Genomic DNA, 19,967 nt, shown 5'->3' with positions numbered 1-19,967 from the left:
ACGAAAAATCAAGATAGCATTTTTTTTTTAAGATAGCTTCATCTATACTTTTCATGTGCGTAAATTTAAGGCTTTATAATTTGCTCAAAACTAACATTAATTTTAACTTTTTAAGTCAAAATAAAATAAATTGTCGCATTTTTTTTTTTGGTTTTTGTTTTTAAAAACGTTGCGGACTTCAGCCTAATTATTTAAATGTTTATTTGTTAAAAATAACTTTGGACACAGTATTGCAAAACATCTTTGTAAATAAATAATTTACATTGTTAATTAAAAACTCTTTTAATCTTTAAGTGTGTATGCATCAAGTGTCAAATTTCGTGCATCATAAAACGCTAAAGATAAAAGACAGATAAGAAGGGAATCATCTCATGTTATATAATTTACTTATTGTACAGCTTCATTATTCTGATCATTTATTATTATTACTATTATTATTATTCTTATTATTATTTTTATTATTAATTTTATTCTCATTATCATCATTACCATCACTATCATAATTTCACTATATTTCTCAAAAAAAATTACAAAAAATAATTGCGAAAAAAAGTCTCCTGTTTGGTATAGATTTTTCATGATCAGACTGAACACGTTTTATTGCGGTATTGAGGTGCTTACATCATGACAATTAATTGATCGGCTCTTAAATTACATTTTACCATATTATTCTCGGGCACGGCTAAAATTTTATACACATCAAATTAATATTAAATCTTAAATTTTATTGCAAATATAGTGCGTAATATGGCCACGTCTTCCATAAAATTTTATACGATCAAGTTCAATAATTTTTTTTGCAAAGGTCATATAAAAATTGTAATGGTTCAATTTTAATGTAATGATGAAACAATAACGAATTTTACTGGTTTTACTTTCAGTATAATAATTTTGGTCCTAATATTTATTGATATTAAATATTTTAGATGGTAGATTAATATTAATGTTAGTTTACAGATATGATGGTCATGGTACTTGTATAGATAATATTTTAATGGTTTATTTTTCATTTTTATTTATTTCTATAGTTTTTTTTCAGGATTTAATTAATTTTTGTTGTAGAAAATGCTCTAAACTATTAACTAAATTCACTATTAACTAAATTGACTGTTAAGTAAATTAACTCTTAATTGACTATTAGCTAAACTAAATTAACTATTAACTAAATTGACTATTGACTAAATAATTTATTAATTAAATAAACTACTGATTTATTATTTATTTGTACAAATTTGCAACTAATTTGGGTATGAAGATAATTTTTTTCCATTTTTTCCGGATAAACAATATTTTTCCATTAAAAAAAATTTTTTTCTGCATATTTTGAAAACGATTCGAATCATTAGTGGAATAAAAATATTTCGTATAGGAATACGCGCAATAAATACATAATTAAAAGTGATTTATCGCTTATAAAAAGGGAAAAAAAGTGTCAAGAAAAAAAATTCTAAAATCATCCATCATGTTGGAATATAAAATTTCAAAAAAAAGTATTCTTGAAAAAAGTAATAGTAGTTATAAAGTTCGCGTTGATTACAGAAGAAATAAAATAGTTAACAAAATAATTTTCAATTAAATTTTCCTTTAACTAGAGAAATAGTAATAAAAATTGAAAATGAACTTATCACATCTTTCAGTAATAAATAAATAAATTTTAACTTTATTATTGATCGTTCTAAATTTATATGAGGGATATCAAATCAACTCTTGAATTTGATTTTACGAATATGAAATATTAATATTGCTGTACTTCACTCGTCAACATTTGGATTGGCTCACGACTAATAAAAGCGACTATTGTTTTAGAAACAGCGAATCGTGTGAAGATACTTGTCAGAGATGAAAATTTATATCTTACATTGTCACTTTCATTTGAATATTATACATATTTATCAGTATATGAAGAGTTACATATTCGAAATTTTGGTAAATCATTTCCATTTTGTGAATTTAGTATGTACGTAAAATAAATAAATAAAATAAACAAATAAATATAATAAATAAAATAAAGAAAATAAAAAAATAAATATAATAATGAAATAACATAATAAACAAATAGATAAAACAAACAAAATAGAAAAATTAAATATTAGTTTTTAATTTTTTAAGGGAGGGGGGATTATTTTTTATTTATTATTCGATAGTAACTACATAATCCAATAAAGTTTGTGAATCAATATTTTATTTTCTATATATTATTTAATAGTATACATTTTAGTGAAACATTTCTTCGTTAATATAAATAATTCCTTATAAATAAATTAATATTCCTTCTAAGAAACTGTCATTATTATTATTATTACAAGTTGCTTTCAGCTTAATGACAGGCTATATTGAGAAGCAGGCAATAATAAAAGATTTCGCAATTTTTACAAAAAAAAAAGAAATAAAAAAATAATTACAAATAATATTTGAATTCATTCATTTTCTGATGACGTAATTTACTCTCAAAATGTGTTACTAAATTTTATTTATGCATTAATTTTTTAAAACAATAATTAAAAACAATAAAATTAATAAAAAATGAAAATAATAAAACAATAAAGATAAAAATAATAAGTAATAATAGTAATAGTAGCTAATAATTATAATATAAAAAAAGCATTTTTGAATATTATCTTCTTTATAAAAAAAAATAAGTTTGCAAAAAAAATTGCAAACTTTTTCTTCAATTAACTTTTTTTTCTTAATCGCGGTTTTTTTCTTTCGTTTTAAGCACCGGTATTGACAGACCTTTCGATTCGGTTCGTTTTTTAAGACATGAGAAACAAGTTGAGAAAACTTCCCAGCAGTGAGAAAACTTCTCTCTACGCTCGAAGAGCTTTCGTCAAGAAGTTGTAGAAACATTTTCAACTTAATTAGAAACGATGTGTGACCATAAAACTTTGAAATAGAATTTAAAACTTTAATTTTTTTTTGCATTTTAAGTACACGCATTCATACATCGCTTAGTTAAATTTTAAATAGTTCCGGATATAGAAGAAAAAGTTGTATACTTTCTTGGAAATAAAATCTAATCAACAAAAAAACAAATTTGCAAAAAAAAAATTAAAATGAAATAAAAAAATTGTGGTTTTATTTATAAACCTATACTGAATAATCAAAATACAATTTTAAATCATTGCGAAAAAAAAATTTCTTTTGATAAATTATGAACTTCTTTAGAATAGGCAACAACATTCTTGAATTATTCTGACCTATAGTTGGAGTTCAACTAGTTACATGAATATCATTTGATTTTTATGCTTATAAGTTCTAACGAATGACTTCAAAATAGTTTTTTTTGGGGAATTGTTTATATAATAATTTTTTGAAAACTTTTTTCAAGAACTTGTTTTTAACATTGAAATAATTTTTTTCTCCTGTATAATATTTGTAACGAACTTTTTTCGATTTTTAAAAAATGATTATCTTTATCAGGTCACCATGATTAATTACATGAATAATTCGTCAATAGAATTAGAAATAAAATTTAATCCGGGGAAAAAGTATAATTTTAACAGAAAAATCACTCAAATTTGTATAGATCCACAGTTTTTCTAAGGATATCGAATTGAGACTAAAAGCGAATCAAAACTTCGTTTTTTGTCTCAATTTGAGATTCTTAGAAAAACTGAAAAGCAAATTAAAGTTTTAAAGTTAAAATTAGTTGAAGAAAATTACTTTTGAGACTGATATAGTCGGTTCCACCTGAGAACGCCAAGGTCACCGCTAGATGGCAGTTCAGTTGATAAAACAGATTTCTCGCCACCTAGTGGCGACCTTGGCGTTCTCAAGTGGAGAAATTCATTCACTCAACTGGTGGTTTTATTTTATCTTTCAAAAAATTTGATTGAAATAAAAAAAGTTACTTTGTGAGAATAATTCAATTTGTGCATTTTGTTCGAGTCGAAACAAAAATGAATATATTTAAAGAAATGTAAAATTTTTTTTTTTTTTTTGAAATAACAGTAATAGGATAAAATTCACTTACATTAAATAATATGAATTCACTTTTTCAGGGAAGTACAACAAGTACAGAAGGGCCGTCTGCTTTTAATCCTCTTTGTCAAATGCGTTGACATTCGTTCGGGAACAAAGGACTGGTCTCGATTAGCAGGTCATAACCGGTGAAAATTGAAATGCACAGACAATAGAAAATAAATTTTCAACTCAGTTATAATTTGTAAAGTGTCCTGTTAACAAGACTATAAATTTCACTCGAATACGTTGAGAGAAACGTATTTTCGGTCTAGAGTGACACGTGTTTCGAAAATTTTGCTATTTACTCTTAAATTTTCGAAAAATTTATAATTTTAATTAATTAAAGTTAACTAAATTGAAAATTAAATTAGAAATTCATATTTTTTAGCTTCGGGAGTGTTCGTACATTTTTCTCAAACCGCGAACGATTTTTAGGGTAGTTTTAAATATAAATTTTTCTCTATCGATTTCGGGAGTATTTGAATTTAATTGCGTTCGTACGAATAAAATATTTGTATTTTTTTCCTTAAATCGTGAGTGAACGAAATTTTTTAAAGGACGTGTGTTTCGCTTCAATTTGGAAAACATCGAAATCAGAATAAGGATGGAGATCTGGCAATTGCAAATGAAGCTGATGGTAAGAATTTTTAAACTTTATGATTTTATTTTTATTTATATTTATTATATAATCACAGTTTTTATAAAAATATAAAATTGAGACAAAAAAAGAATCAAAATTTTTGCTTCACAACATTTTTGATTCTTTTTTTCTCTCAATTTGATATCCGTAGGAAAACTGAATACATTAATGAATCATGATAACATTTTATTTTCCATTGAAAAACAAATTATTTTATTGAAATAATTGCAATTTCAAAATCATTTTCCTAATTAAAATAAATTTTTTTAATTGTATCCGTAGAATTTTATATAATACTTTTTATTACTATCAAAAGTTTAATTACCTATTTTAAATATTTAAAAAAAATTTAAATGATTTTAAAAAATTTCAATATTTTGTAAAATCATTTAAAAATTTTTAAAGATTTAAAATTTAAAAAATATTTAAGTTTAAAAATAATAAATTAAAAAATATAGTAAGTTAAATAAAATAAGAAACTAAATTAAATTAAAATTTTCTAGAATCTTTATCCTTTTTCTATTCCCTTTTTTTAGTTTAAACTCGTTTTTTGCCATTGTTGCAGACTGATGGACAGGAAGGGGAATGGCTCCGCACGAGATGCTGCTATCAGTCCATCGAGGGAGTTCGGCAAGTCTTTAATTTTTTTTAGCAATATTCTTTTTTCAAATTTATCTACTCCTAGTTTTATTTAAAAAGAAATTACATTTTCAAATTATAGTTTTAAACATTCTAAATTTTAAGTTAGGTTTTTTAATTTCCGTTTGTAAAACCTTATTTTCAAAAGAAAAAGGAAAAACTTTTTGGATGGAAATTTAGTTTCCAAATGGCGTTCATTGCTTTTTTTTAATAATATTTTAAATAAATTTCAACCAGAGAAAAGGTTGAATTTTAAAAGAGAAAAGGCTCTCTCATTACCGAATTTTATTAGGTTTGAGTTTAAATAAAAAATTTATTTTGTTACAAATAAACCGTATTTGCGGTTTGAATTTTTATTTAAATACAGTTTTCTTGAAAGTAACAAATTGATACCAAAGTGTATCAAATTGATAACAATAATTTGGATTTAATTCAGTGTTGTCACAAAAATTTTATTTCGTATTTTTTTGATCTTTCACTGATTTCTAAATTTAATTATTCAAAACTTGAATATATTCGTTAAATAAATATTTAAATATTTCTTGTTTGTTTTTAAACGGGAATAAAATTTAAAAAATTTCTATTTAAAACTTTCTAAAATTTAATAACTTCTAAAAATTACAACTTTAATTCTAATAAAATTCAATGATTTTCTACAATTTTTAATAAAGCTTCTTCTCGAAATCAATTATTTTTAATAATTTTCCAAAAATTCTTAGAGAATTCAATTATTATTTAAAAATTAAATTTTTAGAAATTTTAATTTACTTTGTTCGAAGTTGATTCAATCTTAAAAAATTAAGATAACAAAATTACAAGAAAAAGTTTTTTTTTAATACTGTAATGTAATTTTTCGAAAAGAATTAAATTTCTTAAATAAATTTTTGTATACTTAAAAAAAAATAATTTTTTGAAAAATATTGATCAAAATTTTTTAACATGATTGTTAATTATATGTTGTTAAAATGTTACAAATAATTGTAAAATATTTTAATGTTATTATTTTTTGTTTGTATTTGAATTTTTGGAAATTTGTATTTGAAAATGTTGAAAATAATTGAATTTTAAAAAATGAAAATGTAAAAATCCTAAGAATTATTTTTTTCAAAAATATTTTTCAACATAATTTTTAGAAGCTAATTTTTATGTAATTACCATTTTTAAATTTACACTTGAAGATTTTTAATTAAAACTTTTGAGAAATAAATTATTTTCAAAATTTGTAATTAAAATTCTTTAAAAGTTGATTTTCAAAAATTTTTTAAAAACACTTTAAAAAAAATTAATTATTTTCAATTAAATTTAACAAAATTTCAATTATTGAAACTCTTTTTTTATTGTAAATTTAAAAAATTTATTTAGTATTTATAAGAATAGTTGAATTGCTTCGAAGAAATTATTAAAATTTTAGGAAATAATTGAATTTTATTAATTGAATTTATTCGAAATATATTAAACATTTTTTTTTAAATTTAATTATTTCGAGGAATTTAATTAAAATTGAATTAAATTTTAATTATTTTAAAAATTTGCAATTAAAATTCTTCAAAAGTTGATTTTTTAAAATTTTTTATAAAATACTTTTATTGGTTTAATTAATTCTTATTTGTTAATTATTTTTTTTTTATTTTCAATTGTCGAAAAGGAAATAAGTGCTATCTTTCTTAAATTACCAAATTTTAGCCCGAAGGTAAATTTTGAAGATAGCCATGGCCCTTTAATTTCCGTTTCTAAAACTCTTTTGTAACAAAAGAGAAGATTTTCGCTGCGAAATCTTCTTGTGCGGAAATTTAATTTCCAAATAGCGTTCATTATATCTTTTGGACTCCGTTTGTAACAGCGTTTTTGAAAGTGAAAAACATAACGAACTTGCGTTTTTTTTAGATTTTAAATCTCGATTTTAAAAGTGATTTTGTATTTTTTCCTGCATTCACAACTAAGTATTTCAAAGGTAAGTTTTTTTAATTAATTAAAAATGAAAGGTCAGTAATTACTCAAGGTAATCTGATATCCTTAGAAAATCTGTTGTAAATTTGTAATTTTGTTCAAAGTTATCCGTTCTTTTCCAGATTATTATTCAGAATGAAAAGTATTTTCTTTCAGTTAAATTGAACTGAAGTTTACAACGTCAAATCTGACGATTTTCAAAGTAACAATATTGAAAATCATCATTAAGGTTTGACGTTGTAAAGTTTAGTTCAATTCAGAATTTCAGATAATTTGAAAAAACGTATTACAATGAAATATTGAAGAAAAAAGTATTTGCAATTATTCATTCGCAACATTTGGAAAAATTAAAAGTTATGTTCACTTGCTTTTGTAATTTAGAATGTGTATTGCGTACATTAATTTCTGCAATGGAAGCGTCGTCGACATGCAACGTGACATTGTGCAATGGCACACCAAAAATAATTTCTGTTTGGTTGTATTATTCTCTAGCTTTTTCAGATAGAGAAACAGAGAGAGAGAGAGAGAGAGAGTGAGTGAGTGAGAGCACATAAAGCAGGTTATCAAAGTTAATATCCGGACGATGCGGAAAGCAAAATCTTGGACCATTTTGTTTGTGGATTCGCCCACAATGTATGCATATCAAAAAGAGATCTAATCAAAAGCTCCCAGTGTGAGTAATTTATCTGCGAAGCAGAAATATGTAGAACCCATATGTATACATATGCGAAATATTTATATTGTATATACATGTATATTTCGCATATAAAATGACCTAAATATACGTACACACATATATTGTACCACGTCTTTCATTACCAGATACATATTTATTAGTTCCAGAATATATTTAACATTCTCTCTTCTCTAATACCAAAGATTTATAAAATTTTTACATAATTAATGCGTATTTGAATAAATTACTGTGTACATTTGGAGAAATGCGCAGAAAGTTTCAAAAAAGCTATATATGGTTTCAAATTGTGGTAATTTTATATTAGGTACTATTTTATGTAATTGTATTCTTTGAATGTAATTACATTCAAAGAATACAATTACTATTTTGAAACAATAGAGATTTTTTGTTGGTCGATGATATAATAGTAATTTTTAGATGATTTTGCCTTTTGGCATTAGAAGAAAAATGTTTTTTTTCTTCATATTTGTATAAAGAATCACAGGGTCTGTAAATCATTTTGAATTTCGCGCCGAAATTTTTTGAGACTATCCGACAGATGGCTAGACAACTTGTCGCTCATAAACGAGACAGAGTGGGCAGAGTATATAATATGAGAATCAGTGTCTTGTCGAGATTGTTAGTAATTTTTTTAATTATCGTTATTTTTAATTTATAACATAATTATTTAATAATTAAAAATTCAATTTGATTATTTAATTGTCAAATTTAATTATTAAAAAACTTAATATTGTTCTTACAGTTGTTAATAAAAAACAAAAAATTATTAATGCTTTTCTTTCCATGTAACAAGTAAATGGACATGAATTTTTTCAATTTTATTTGTGAATTATCTAGTGAACAAGTATTAGGTTTCTTTAATTTTTTATACGTAACGATCGATCAAGTATATAATTTAATGAGTAAATAATTGTTAGTTTTTCTGTTTTTAATTATCAGAAAACAAAAAATTTTCCTTTTTAAAGTTTCTTTTGTTAATAAATATTTATTTCCTTTTGTTAATCAGTATTAACTATATAATAATTTTTGAATGTTCTTTCATTCATTCACGTTTTATGTCCCTCACACTCTGAAGTTGTCTTTTGTTTATACTTTTGTTTTTTGTTAATTAACTTTAGATAGATTGTATATTATATTATTATGTTATAATTATTTTTATTTTATAATTAATTCAAAATTGTATAATGACAAATAGAAATCATCAGAATTTTTTTCACTTCTTTTCATTAAAAGACTAAAATTTTGTTAAATATTATGTTTTGTCAAAATTGAAATTATGCAGATTTTTGTTCTTTACTTCTAAACAAAATTAGAAAATTGTTAAACAACTGTGGTTAAGAAATAGAAAATTTAGTTATTTTGCATTATTTTTCTTTCTGAATCACAATTTTTTTAACAAAATTATTATTTTGTTTTCGAAAAAGAAGAAAAATAATTTCTATTCTATTTTTAATCTTATTTTTGGAACAGGATTTTCCACAGGAATTAAGACATTCAAAAAATTTTAAATTCATACCTTTTTTAAATTAAACAACTTATAAAAGTATTGTTATAAAACACGAAGATATTGATTGCTCCTAGTCGAAGACTCGGAGTGATAGATTTCTTCATGTTTTCTAATAATTAAAGATGACCGAGAGATAAAATCATTATTTTATATTAAAAGAATATTGTTACTGTAACTTCATCAAAATTATTTTCATCATTTTAATTCAATTATTATTTTCTAGAATTTAAAATTATTTTTTATGAAAATAATTAAATGTTTGCATACAATTTTACTAAAATTTTTTTTAAATAATTGAATTCTTTTTGGGAAATTTTATTAAAATAGATATTGAAAATCATTGAAATTATAGAAAAATGCATTTTATTTTTGAAAATAATTGAAATTAGCACAAGAATTTTTTTGACATTTATGAAAATAATTGAACTTTGGAGAAGAATTTTGTTATTTATAAAGATAATTGAGATGTTTACGAGAATTTTTTTTTTTGAACATAGTTGGATCTTATAAGAAGAATTTTATTTTTTTTTCTTTGAAAATAATTGAATTTCTGAAATTATTTGTAATTTCTCCAAAATTGATTTTTTTTAGTGTTTTTAACAAAAGTTTTAATTAGAAAATTTTAAAATTCTATTATTTTTAAAATTGCTAATTTTATTTAAAAAAGGCATTTAAATAAACGTTTATATATATTATTACTAATAGGTACTAATAAATATGAGTTTCTTTAAAATTTATTTATTAATAAGTAATTAAATATTAGTTTTCATATTTATAACTAACAATAAGAAAATAATTATATATTTCTGAATTTGTAATTGTTAATAAATAAATATATGTATATTTTAATTTCGTTCATTAAAAAGTAAATAAATATCAATTTTTTGTTTTTTGTTGCAAATAATATCTATTCGGTTTTTTTAATTTCTATTTATTTCTAAATTGTTAATAAGAAATTAAATATTCTTTTTCAATTCTCATTTGTTAGAAAATTGCATTTAATTTTTAAAAAAGAAATAAATTTTACAATATTCTTTAGTTTTTAAACTTTAACCTAAAGTTAATTTTATAAATTTTTGTGACAAATGTCCTTTTAATTTTCGTTTGTAAATCTTTTTCAACAAAACAAAGACAGATTTCAAACTATAGCGTTCATTATATATTTTTCAAAAATATTTTCAATTTATATAAGTTTAATAAATTTTAATTTTTTTTGTTTTTAATTGTAAATGAATAAAAAATATCAATTTTCCTTTATTTCCAATTATTGAAAATTGAATAAATAATTTTTTTAAAATGTTTTTATTGTTAAAGAGGAAATACATATTTATTATTGTTATTTATTTTTCTAATTGCTAAGGAATTAAAAAAATTAATATTCTGACTAATATTAAGGGTATTTGAATAATTCTGACGTCACAATTTTAAAACACATGCATTGCACAAATTGTGACGTCATAATTGTTCAAATGCCCTTAACGTTCATTATTTTTAATTTTAATTATAAAAATAAAGATTTACATGAATTAAAAGATTCATATAATAAAGTAATTATTAAAAAATACATGTTTTTTTACATAAATAATTATTATATTCGTGAAAATTATTTTGAGTTTCTATAAATATTAGTTTTTCAGTTTTTAATTGTTAATAAATTAAAAAAAACGGTTTTTTATTCCTTATTATTAAAAAATAAAGTAAATATTATTTCAAATGTTTTCTTTTTCTGAATATTTCCATTCTTTATTATACTTATTTAAATCTTAACTTTTGTAGTTATTAATATTTAAATGTTTAATTAAATTTATCTTTATTTATATCTAAATAAATATTTTGTTTTATTTATTTGTAATTTTTTTACTTCTAATTACTTCTAATTAAGTAAATATTTTTAAAAATTTTTTATTTATATGAATATTTTAATTCTCTATATTTATTTGAATCTTAACTTTTCTATTTATTATTATTTAAATGTTAAATCATTAAATTTATCTTTATTTTTATCTATATAAAATTTATAAATATTTTCTTTTATAAACGTTTTACATATTCTCAATTTTATTTTTAATTATTTAAAATTTTATAAATTGAGTAAATGTTCTTTAAAATTTTTTATTTATACGAATATTTCTATTCTTTACTTATTTAAATGTTTCTTAAATTATCATTAGTTAAGGGCATTTGAAACCATAATGTTCTTTTTCGTTCGAAATAAAATAAATATTGAAAAAAATTATTTTCCCACATAGGTATATTATATTATATTATATTATATTATATTATATTATATTATATTATATTATATTATATTATATTATATTATATTATATTATATTATATTATATTATATTATATTATATTATATTATATTATATCATATTATATTATATTATATTATATTATATTATATTATATTATATTATATTATATTATATTATATTATATTATATTATATTTATCAAAAGTTCGGATCGATATTGATCGAATGCATAAATTCGAATCTAGTCTTGGTCATGGGCCAATATTGGCAATGAAATTCGGTTCAATATTTAAGTCAAAATCGTTATCTTGAAGTAATTTCCCACTCTCCTTGGGGTACATTTGATATTTTAGATACAGCAGTTAGCACTTATAGAAATTGAAGTATTGGTGAGAGAGAGAGAGAGAGAGAGAGGACTGCTTCGAAAATATCTTAGGTTTCGTCTCTGTTTGAAGAGAGGTCTAAAATTTCCAAAAATAAAGTAAAAGTAATTTGAGAACAAGCCCCTATAGGGCTGTTATAGTCATACGGCCCTGATGGTATCCTTTTATCTTCTTTGGAACTCTTGTCCATAGCAGGAAGTCATTTTCAAGAGAAAAGACTCTGTCCTTTGCATAAATTTTCTTTTTTTTCTGCAAGACTTTTTAGTTCTATAAAAAAAAGAACTTTTTAGAATATTTCTTTTGAAAGAAAGTTATTTTATAACATCTTGTATAAGATGATGTATATAAGACTTTTCAATTCTTATTAGAACTTCTTATTCTTCAAAAAAAAGTGTAAAAAAAGTTCTTCTTTTTCGCATAAGGAATAAATTATATTTCTGTTTTATTCTCTTATTCTGTTTACCCCTTCTTTTTTAAATTTTTTATTGGTATTCTTTTCTAATCTTTTTATTTCCTTCTTTAATTTTTTCTTTTTCTTTATTATTATATTTACTCTATTTTTCTCATTGTGTTTACTTTCCCTTTTATAATTTTTCCTTTTTAGCTTTTTTTGAATTTCTTTTTAAACTTCTTTTGAATTTTTCTTTAATTTAAAAAAGTTAGTGCCTTTTGCTAGAAATAAATTTTACAGAGGCACAAAAAAATAGTTCATCTTTGCGTACGTGAATTTATTATAAAATTATTATCTGATGACATGTTGTACACTGTTAAACTCGTGCTTTTCTTGAGTGTGCTAATTTTGCAATAATCATATGATGTGTGTATGATCATAATAATTAAGCGCGACTGACATAAAGCAAATTATAAACTTTATACCACTTACATGTATGTATATGATTATCGAAAAAATGAGTATACTTAAAATTGAGAAGAATGAAATATTTCCGTTAAAATATTATGAAATATCAAAGTTAAAACAACACGTGTACATATATTGTCAAAATGTTGAATCAGTCAAAGCTTTACGTTTAATTGTTATATTTTTTTTGTATAAATCATCTTTTATCGTATATCTTTATACACATTATGTTAGAAAATACAATTTATTTCTAGTTTCTAGAAAAAAAAAATAATTAGAAAAATTTCATCATACGTTAAAGAAAATATATTCGATATTTCGATTATCGAAAATTATGCGATAAAATTCTTCATTTCGTGTAAATAAAATGAATCATAATTATGAAATTGATTATGTAAAGGACAGTGGACTTGACATTGAAAATTTGTTTCGTAATATTTGTATTATAATAGTTATTTTTTTTTATTGCGTTAAAAAAGAGAAAAAGAAATTTAATTGTAATGTAGAATTTGGAAAATACGGAACTTAAACGAGTGTATAACAAATTGTATAACAAAAGAAAGAATTGGACAAGAAGAATTTATGAAACACTCTCGGGCGTGGTGCCCAACTCTCGGTGTGTATCAGTGACGGATACTAAATACGAAACAATGAGGGTTTGAATTTTTATGTTTTTATTTGTAGAAAACGAAGAGAGCAGAGGAGGCATTGATGAAATAAATCACGTAGGCGTGATCCTGGTCATTTATATTCGAATTTTTTGGGCGAAAAAAAATATATTCTCCGAAGACTTTGGCAGGGGAAAAAAAAGGATGTCTGAATTTTTATCCGTCGGATATGCATAGCGTATACGTAATAGGATTGAAAGAGAAGGAAAAAAAAGTGGATTTTAATTTTTCGCCGCACTTAAATTCTCTTTTTCCGTTGATAAAATTTTCCTATAGTCTTCAATGTTCAAACGATTTTTTTTAAATATTAACCAAAATTATAATCACATTTTTTTCTAAATGTGTGAAATTGAGACGAAAAACGAATCAAAATTGTTGCATCGCAACAATTTTGATTCGTTTTTCGTCTCAATTTGATACACTTAGAAACACTGGGATGAAATAAAATAACAAATAAATTAAATATTTACATTTTTCAAAATCTTTCAATCTTTTCCATTTTTTAAAAAAATTATGAATGAATGTTTAAATTAATTAAGGAAGAAATATTTTGTAATAAAATTCAAATTCGAGGAAAGTATCGAAACAATAATGGTTCATTTAAACGTTCAAAAATTTAGAACCATTATTGAATGGCATTGTTAAAATCAGATTCAAAAATTCCATGTTGATGCCAAAATCAAAGTTAAAAGTAAAGTCAAAGCCGAAATCAAAATCAGAATCAAAGTTAAGGTCAAAGTGTAAATCAGAGTGAAAATGTGAATAAAAGTCAAAGTCTAAATCAAAATCAGAGTGAAAATAAGAGTCGAAGTCAAAGTCAAATTCACAGTGTAAGTCAAAGTCAGAGTCAAAAGCAAGATCAAAGTGAAAGTCGAAGTCAGAGTGAAAATTTGAGTCAAATTAATGTAAGAATGAAAGTCAATGTCAGAGTCATAATAATTAAATTGAAAATCAAAGTCAAATTACAAAATCCCACCCCAGATCAAGCTCCGAAAGTAAAAAATTTAAAAAATCCTTGAAAAAAAGTTATTAATTGTTTTTTCTTTTCTTTTTTTTTAAATTTATTAAAAACTAATTTGTAAAGTATAACGTATGTTGTTGAGCTAATTTTCGATAGGGTATTTAAAATAAAATACAGGCACTGAATGAAGAGAGAAAAAAAGAAATAAATGAGGCTAATAAATAAATGCACATATTAAACAATTCGAAGCGGAAATAATGTAATTGCTATAGGTTTTGATGGTTAATTAACCATAAAAAACGCGTGTTTTGTTTTGCATCTTAAAACCATACAAGTGGCCGCTTTTGTTTGTCGCCTTCATTCAAAGTTGGTCATTTGTGTAAATTTTTCCCTTAGAATTATTCGCCTCAAAGGAAATGGACCACTTTTAAAAGTGAAATTTGCACCGTCAATTTTCAAATATAGAACAATATAATAAGTGACTCACGCTACATTCAATGACAATATCTCTTTTTTTATATGCATTTATTTTTATTATATATTATTAATATGATCTATTGCATCAGTTTGATATTGTTAAGTTTCCAGTAAAAAAAAATTTTTCTTGATTATGGTATAGATTTAACACTTTAAAAATATTTAAAGTAAAAATATTAAATTAAAGATATTAAATTAAATATTTACTGCTGAATCAAATATTTAATTTTGAATTAAACATTTGCTATTGAATGAAATACTTTCTATTTAATCAAACGTTTACTATATATTGAATCAAATAGCATCCTTTGAATCAAAGTAGTTACATTCTAGTAAATAAAAATTACTATTGAATCAAACATTTCCTATTGAATACTATCAAAGTAGTTACATTCTAGTAAATAAAAATTACTATTGAATCAAATACTTGCTATTGAATCCGATATTTGCCATTGATTCGAATACTTTCTATTTAGTCCAACAATTACCATTAAATTAAGCACTTTTTATTTAATCCAACATTTACCATTTGAATCGAGTACTTTATTTTAAATCCAACATTTACGATTGAATCGAGTACTCTCTATTGAATCCAACATTTACTATTGAAACAAATAATTACTATTGAATCAAACATCACAATGAATACAATGTTACATGTTGACTATTGAATCAAATACTTCATATTGAATCTAACGTTTACTATCATTGGATCGAATATTTACTATTGAATCAATTATCAAATGTTTACTATTGAATCAATTATCAGATATTTACTATTGAATCAACTATCAAATATTTAATTAAGCATTTACTATTGAATCGGACATTTACTCTTGTATCAAATATTTACCATCGAAGCAAAAACTATTGAATCGAAAATTTACTATTGATTTACTATTTACTATATTTCCTATCAAATCAAAAAGCATTGAATAAAAAAACTTGCTATTGAATGAAACATTCACTATTGAATTTAATGTTTACAGTTGAATCAAACATTTGTTATTAATTCTAATATCTATATTCAAATAAGAATAAATAATTACTGTTTGTAAAAAAATAGCCTTTATTAAGATCCTTTTATTGTTATTTGAGTTCAACAATCACAGACCATGAACATTGAAACAATGACCTTCCAATTAGTAACTTTTGAATAAAATAACTACTGCTAAACAATTACTATTATTTGCAGTACTTGTAAAACCAATAAATACTATTTTAATAATACTGTAATTGTATTATGATTACTATTATACTGTGATTAGTACAGAAAAAGTTTTCTATTGAGAAGATGTATACTATTAAACTATTAAACAGTTGTATACTTCTATTAAATTAAATAATTTCTACTTGTTCAAACAACTATTGAATATAACAGTGTGTATTGTATTAAATAATTATTATTCTAATGCAGCAGCCACTGGCAATCCAACACGTACTGTCACTGAATACAGATTACAGTTACTGTACATGTAGTTACAGTTAGTGTACAAGGGAATACAGTTACTGAATAACAATACTGTTAAAAAGAATACTCACTATTAAAAGCAACATTTTTTAAAATAAACTATTTACTATTGGAATCAACTATTGTAATTGCATTTCAATAGCTGTAGAAAAAAATCAAGTTTTTTGAATACTTGCAGCAAATGTAAAGAACCCAGCATAAAATTCATCATAGTTTTGATTTACCGTTAATTTTATCTGTGTTTTCAGAAATAATAGTTAAAAAGTAACTTGCTTTTTAGCTTAACACTAGATTCAGTCAAATTTAGAACTTGTGGCAAAAAAAGCAGTCATGCTCTTATGGCGAAAAAACAGTTAAGTCTTTTTTTAGGTTGTTTTTTGCTTGTACAACTACGGGAAAACGACCTTAAAGCGAATGTCTGTTGTAGAGTTTTTTAGTTATCAACTATGAAAGAGAGTATTGTTGTCAATAGAGTACTAATTTATTTATCAATAGAGTACTGTTATTTAACAATAGAGTACTGGTATTTATGAATAGAGAACTATTATTTAACAATAGGGTCAGTATTTATCAATAAAGTACTGATATTTATCAATAGCAAATTTTCCTTAAACTGTAAAAGAAGAAAGTTCAATTTTGACGACTCCAGACTTTTGTTCACTCTTTTAGAGTTGAAGCAGAAGCAGTAAAATTTTACTTCCCTACATAAACTCCTTCACTAAATATAATGGCGATGTAAATTCAGAAGGAATAGTCAAAGATAAAATCCTTTGTTTCACTCCAGATTAACTCTCACTTTTGGAGTAGTTTTGCATCTCGAAAAATTTTTCCCTCCAAGAAATAACTCCCGAATAAAACAAAAATCATCATCATCATCATCATTGACTAACGATATACTTTTTTTTTCTTTTCTTTATCTATAATATAATTTTTTGTTTATATATTAATAAACAGGAGTTAAACTATAGCATAAATCACTTTTGGAGTAAATTTTTAACTCCAAAAACATTACTCCAACTCCAGATGCCATTTGCTCCCTAAATTTTTTACAGTCTACTAGCATAAAATTAAAGAGTTCAGAACCAGCATATGCTACAGAATTTCTATTTTATCAGGCATACAATTTCGATAACATATGGTTCTGAATCACTTTTAGTGGAACTGTTGTTTAATAGCGTAGTTTTTTTCGAGTGTAACTGAAAAAATAATTTTTCCTTCTCTAAACCAGAGAAGTTTTGTTAAACAAATGTTCTGTTAAACAAATGCTGTATTAAAAAAATGTTTTGTTGATAAAAATCAAATAATTTGTGCCTTCTGTAATTTGCTGAATATGTAAAATTGCTTAATGTTTATCAGAATTTTGATTTTTTTTTTGTAACTACAATTTTCGGAATTTTGTAAATTGAAAGAAAAGAAAATATTCTATGCACAATTGATTCAATGAATATTTCCTTAGATGTTGCACATGTTAGATGATGCACATGTTTCTTTCGTGCACAACCAACAAAGAAAAGCAAATTAACTTTTCATTTCACCATATAGTGAAATTTTATTTTCACCATATAACTGATCAAGCATGAAACTAAAAAGCTGGCATAAAAGAAAAGCTAATTTCTTGATGTGTCCGATTTTTGACAAGGATCAGAGAAAAATATGCTTCAGAAACGAATGTTGCATCAAAATAACATGCAACTGTTATTGTAACATCTTATTTTGATGCAGCTTCCTCTGACTTTTTTTGTTTTGTTAAAAATTTCTTTCAAATCCAAAAATCAACAAAAAAGATCCTTTCTTTTTGATGAAAAACGAAAGGATCTTTTTTTGACAGGATCAAAATTACACCATTGGGCACATTCGGAGAAATCAAGATTTTAACTTCATACACAATGTTTATTGCAATCACAAAAAATTGATTCTTTTATGCACAAGTGGAAAAATGTTTTCTTCTTCTTCTTTAAGAGAAGATTAATTTTTCTTCAGAATTTTTGTTTCCTGGTATGTAACGAGTGCATATAACAATATAACATGCTGACTGTTTGCCGTCGGATAGCTTTGTGCACTGAAGTAATTTCTCTAGAAAAAAAATTGTTCACGTATCACAGTGTCACTTCGTTTTTTTGATGGTAAAAGATTTTGTCCCTTTGTTTTTAATAGTCACCATTATTTATCAATTTTTGGCACAAAATTCTTGTTAATGAAGACGTTGAGAAACACGATTTTTGAACCCGGAAGAGTGTTGTTGTGTCCTTAAAAATGAATCCTTTTCAGGGGGGGATTAAAGGAACATTTTAAGAATCATTTTATTTTCGAGGGGGTTTTTTGCTGATGAAGAAGAGTTTTATATCCTCGGACAACGCCAGACGGGAAAAGTCAAGTCGTCGAGAGAGGCAATCAGGCGTGAATTTCTCGAGAGGGAATTTTTATTTGATTCTTTTTTTTTTTATTTTTGTTTTCTTTTAATGAGGCTTACCTCTTGGTGGCGTCAAGCAAGGCACCCTGGAAGGTCTTGGCTCCGTGTTCGAAGGTGACGACGATGATGTCCGGCAGTGCCGACTCGACGGTCACGAGGATCTTTTCGCCCGGGACAAGGGCCAGCCCGGACGGGGCCTCGAGGTCCGCCATATTAGCTCGTTAGAGCTCCTCGCCTCCTCCTCGCGGGTCTGTCTGGATGACGTGAGGAGCAGCCTGGCCACAGTACTCCACCACGTTTGCGCGGGGTGCAGGGTGAGGGACGCTCGCCATTGCTGCATGCACAGCTGGTTATAATCGCGCAGGCGCCTCTATTCCGAGCAGTGACGGATGAAGACGAAAGCAATGCCCGACGTTGAAAGAAGTAGAAGAAAAAAAAAAAAAAAGTTGCATGCTTGCCCTTATATACATTTATAATAACCTCCCTTCTATATAACCTCAACTTGTTTTCTTTTATCGTCTTACATTCATTGTTATTGATTGCTGCTGGGGTTCCATTTATGTTTTCCCGCTTCATTCATGTTTGTTCTTCTTGAAAATACCTGTTTTACTTGAGAAGAGTTATTATCTCAAGAGATATCTGAATTTAAAATTATGAGGTGAGACGTAAAATTGTAGGGCTTATTACAATTTTCCACCTTCTTGTTTGAAATTTTCAGTACTTTTTGATTTTTTTAGCTTTCATGCAAAATTCGTGGTTATCCCTTCAATTTTGTGATAAGTGATCGAATCGAGAAGAAAAATTGACTTCAGAAAAGAATCGGCGGCCATTTTGAAGAAGCGCTGGAGTGGGGTCAATAAGAGCGAGAGAGATATCTTGGTTCTTCTCTCTTACTCTCATTGCCCCCACTACGACGCTTGCTTCACGTAAATTCATTCAGAAATTTAACAGAAAACTGTGGATAGTTTTTAAAGTAACGTTAATTTAAATATTATTTTTCGAAAACTTTTTAGAGTTACTGAATTAAAAATCAAAATTCATTTAGTTTCCGTAAATGAATTTGGAAAAAGTAAAAATAATTTAAT

At 24.4% G+C, this 19,967-nt stretch overlaps 1 protein-coding gene across 1 annotated transcript in view; it reads right to left on the bottom strand.

Annotated features, from left to right (window-relative positions):
* LOC122507759 overlaps window positions 1-19,193 on the bottom strand; it is a 45,807-nt gene extending 26,614 nt beyond the window's left edge. Inside the window, exon 1 of the mRNA XM_043620637.1 lies at window positions 18,943-19,193. Within this exon, the coding sequence (XP_043476572.1) occupies window positions 18,943-19,094 (152 nt within the window). The 5' untranslated portion in view covers window positions 19,095-19,193. The remainder of the gene's footprint in view (window positions 1-18,942) is intronic.
* Window positions 19,194-19,967: the final 774 nt, after the last annotated feature.

This window comes from Leptopilina heterotoma, unplaced genomic scaffold (genome assembly GCF_015476425.1).
Source record: "Leptopilina heterotoma isolate Lh14 unplaced genomic scaffold, ASM1547642v1 Lhet_51, whole genome shotgun sequence".
Lineage (NCBI taxonomy): Eukaryota > Metazoa > Arthropoda > Insecta > Hymenoptera > Figitidae > Leptopilina > Leptopilina heterotoma.
The sequence above is the reverse complement of the archived record's forward strand: the minus strand, read 5'-3'. Positions and strand labels throughout refer to the sequence as shown.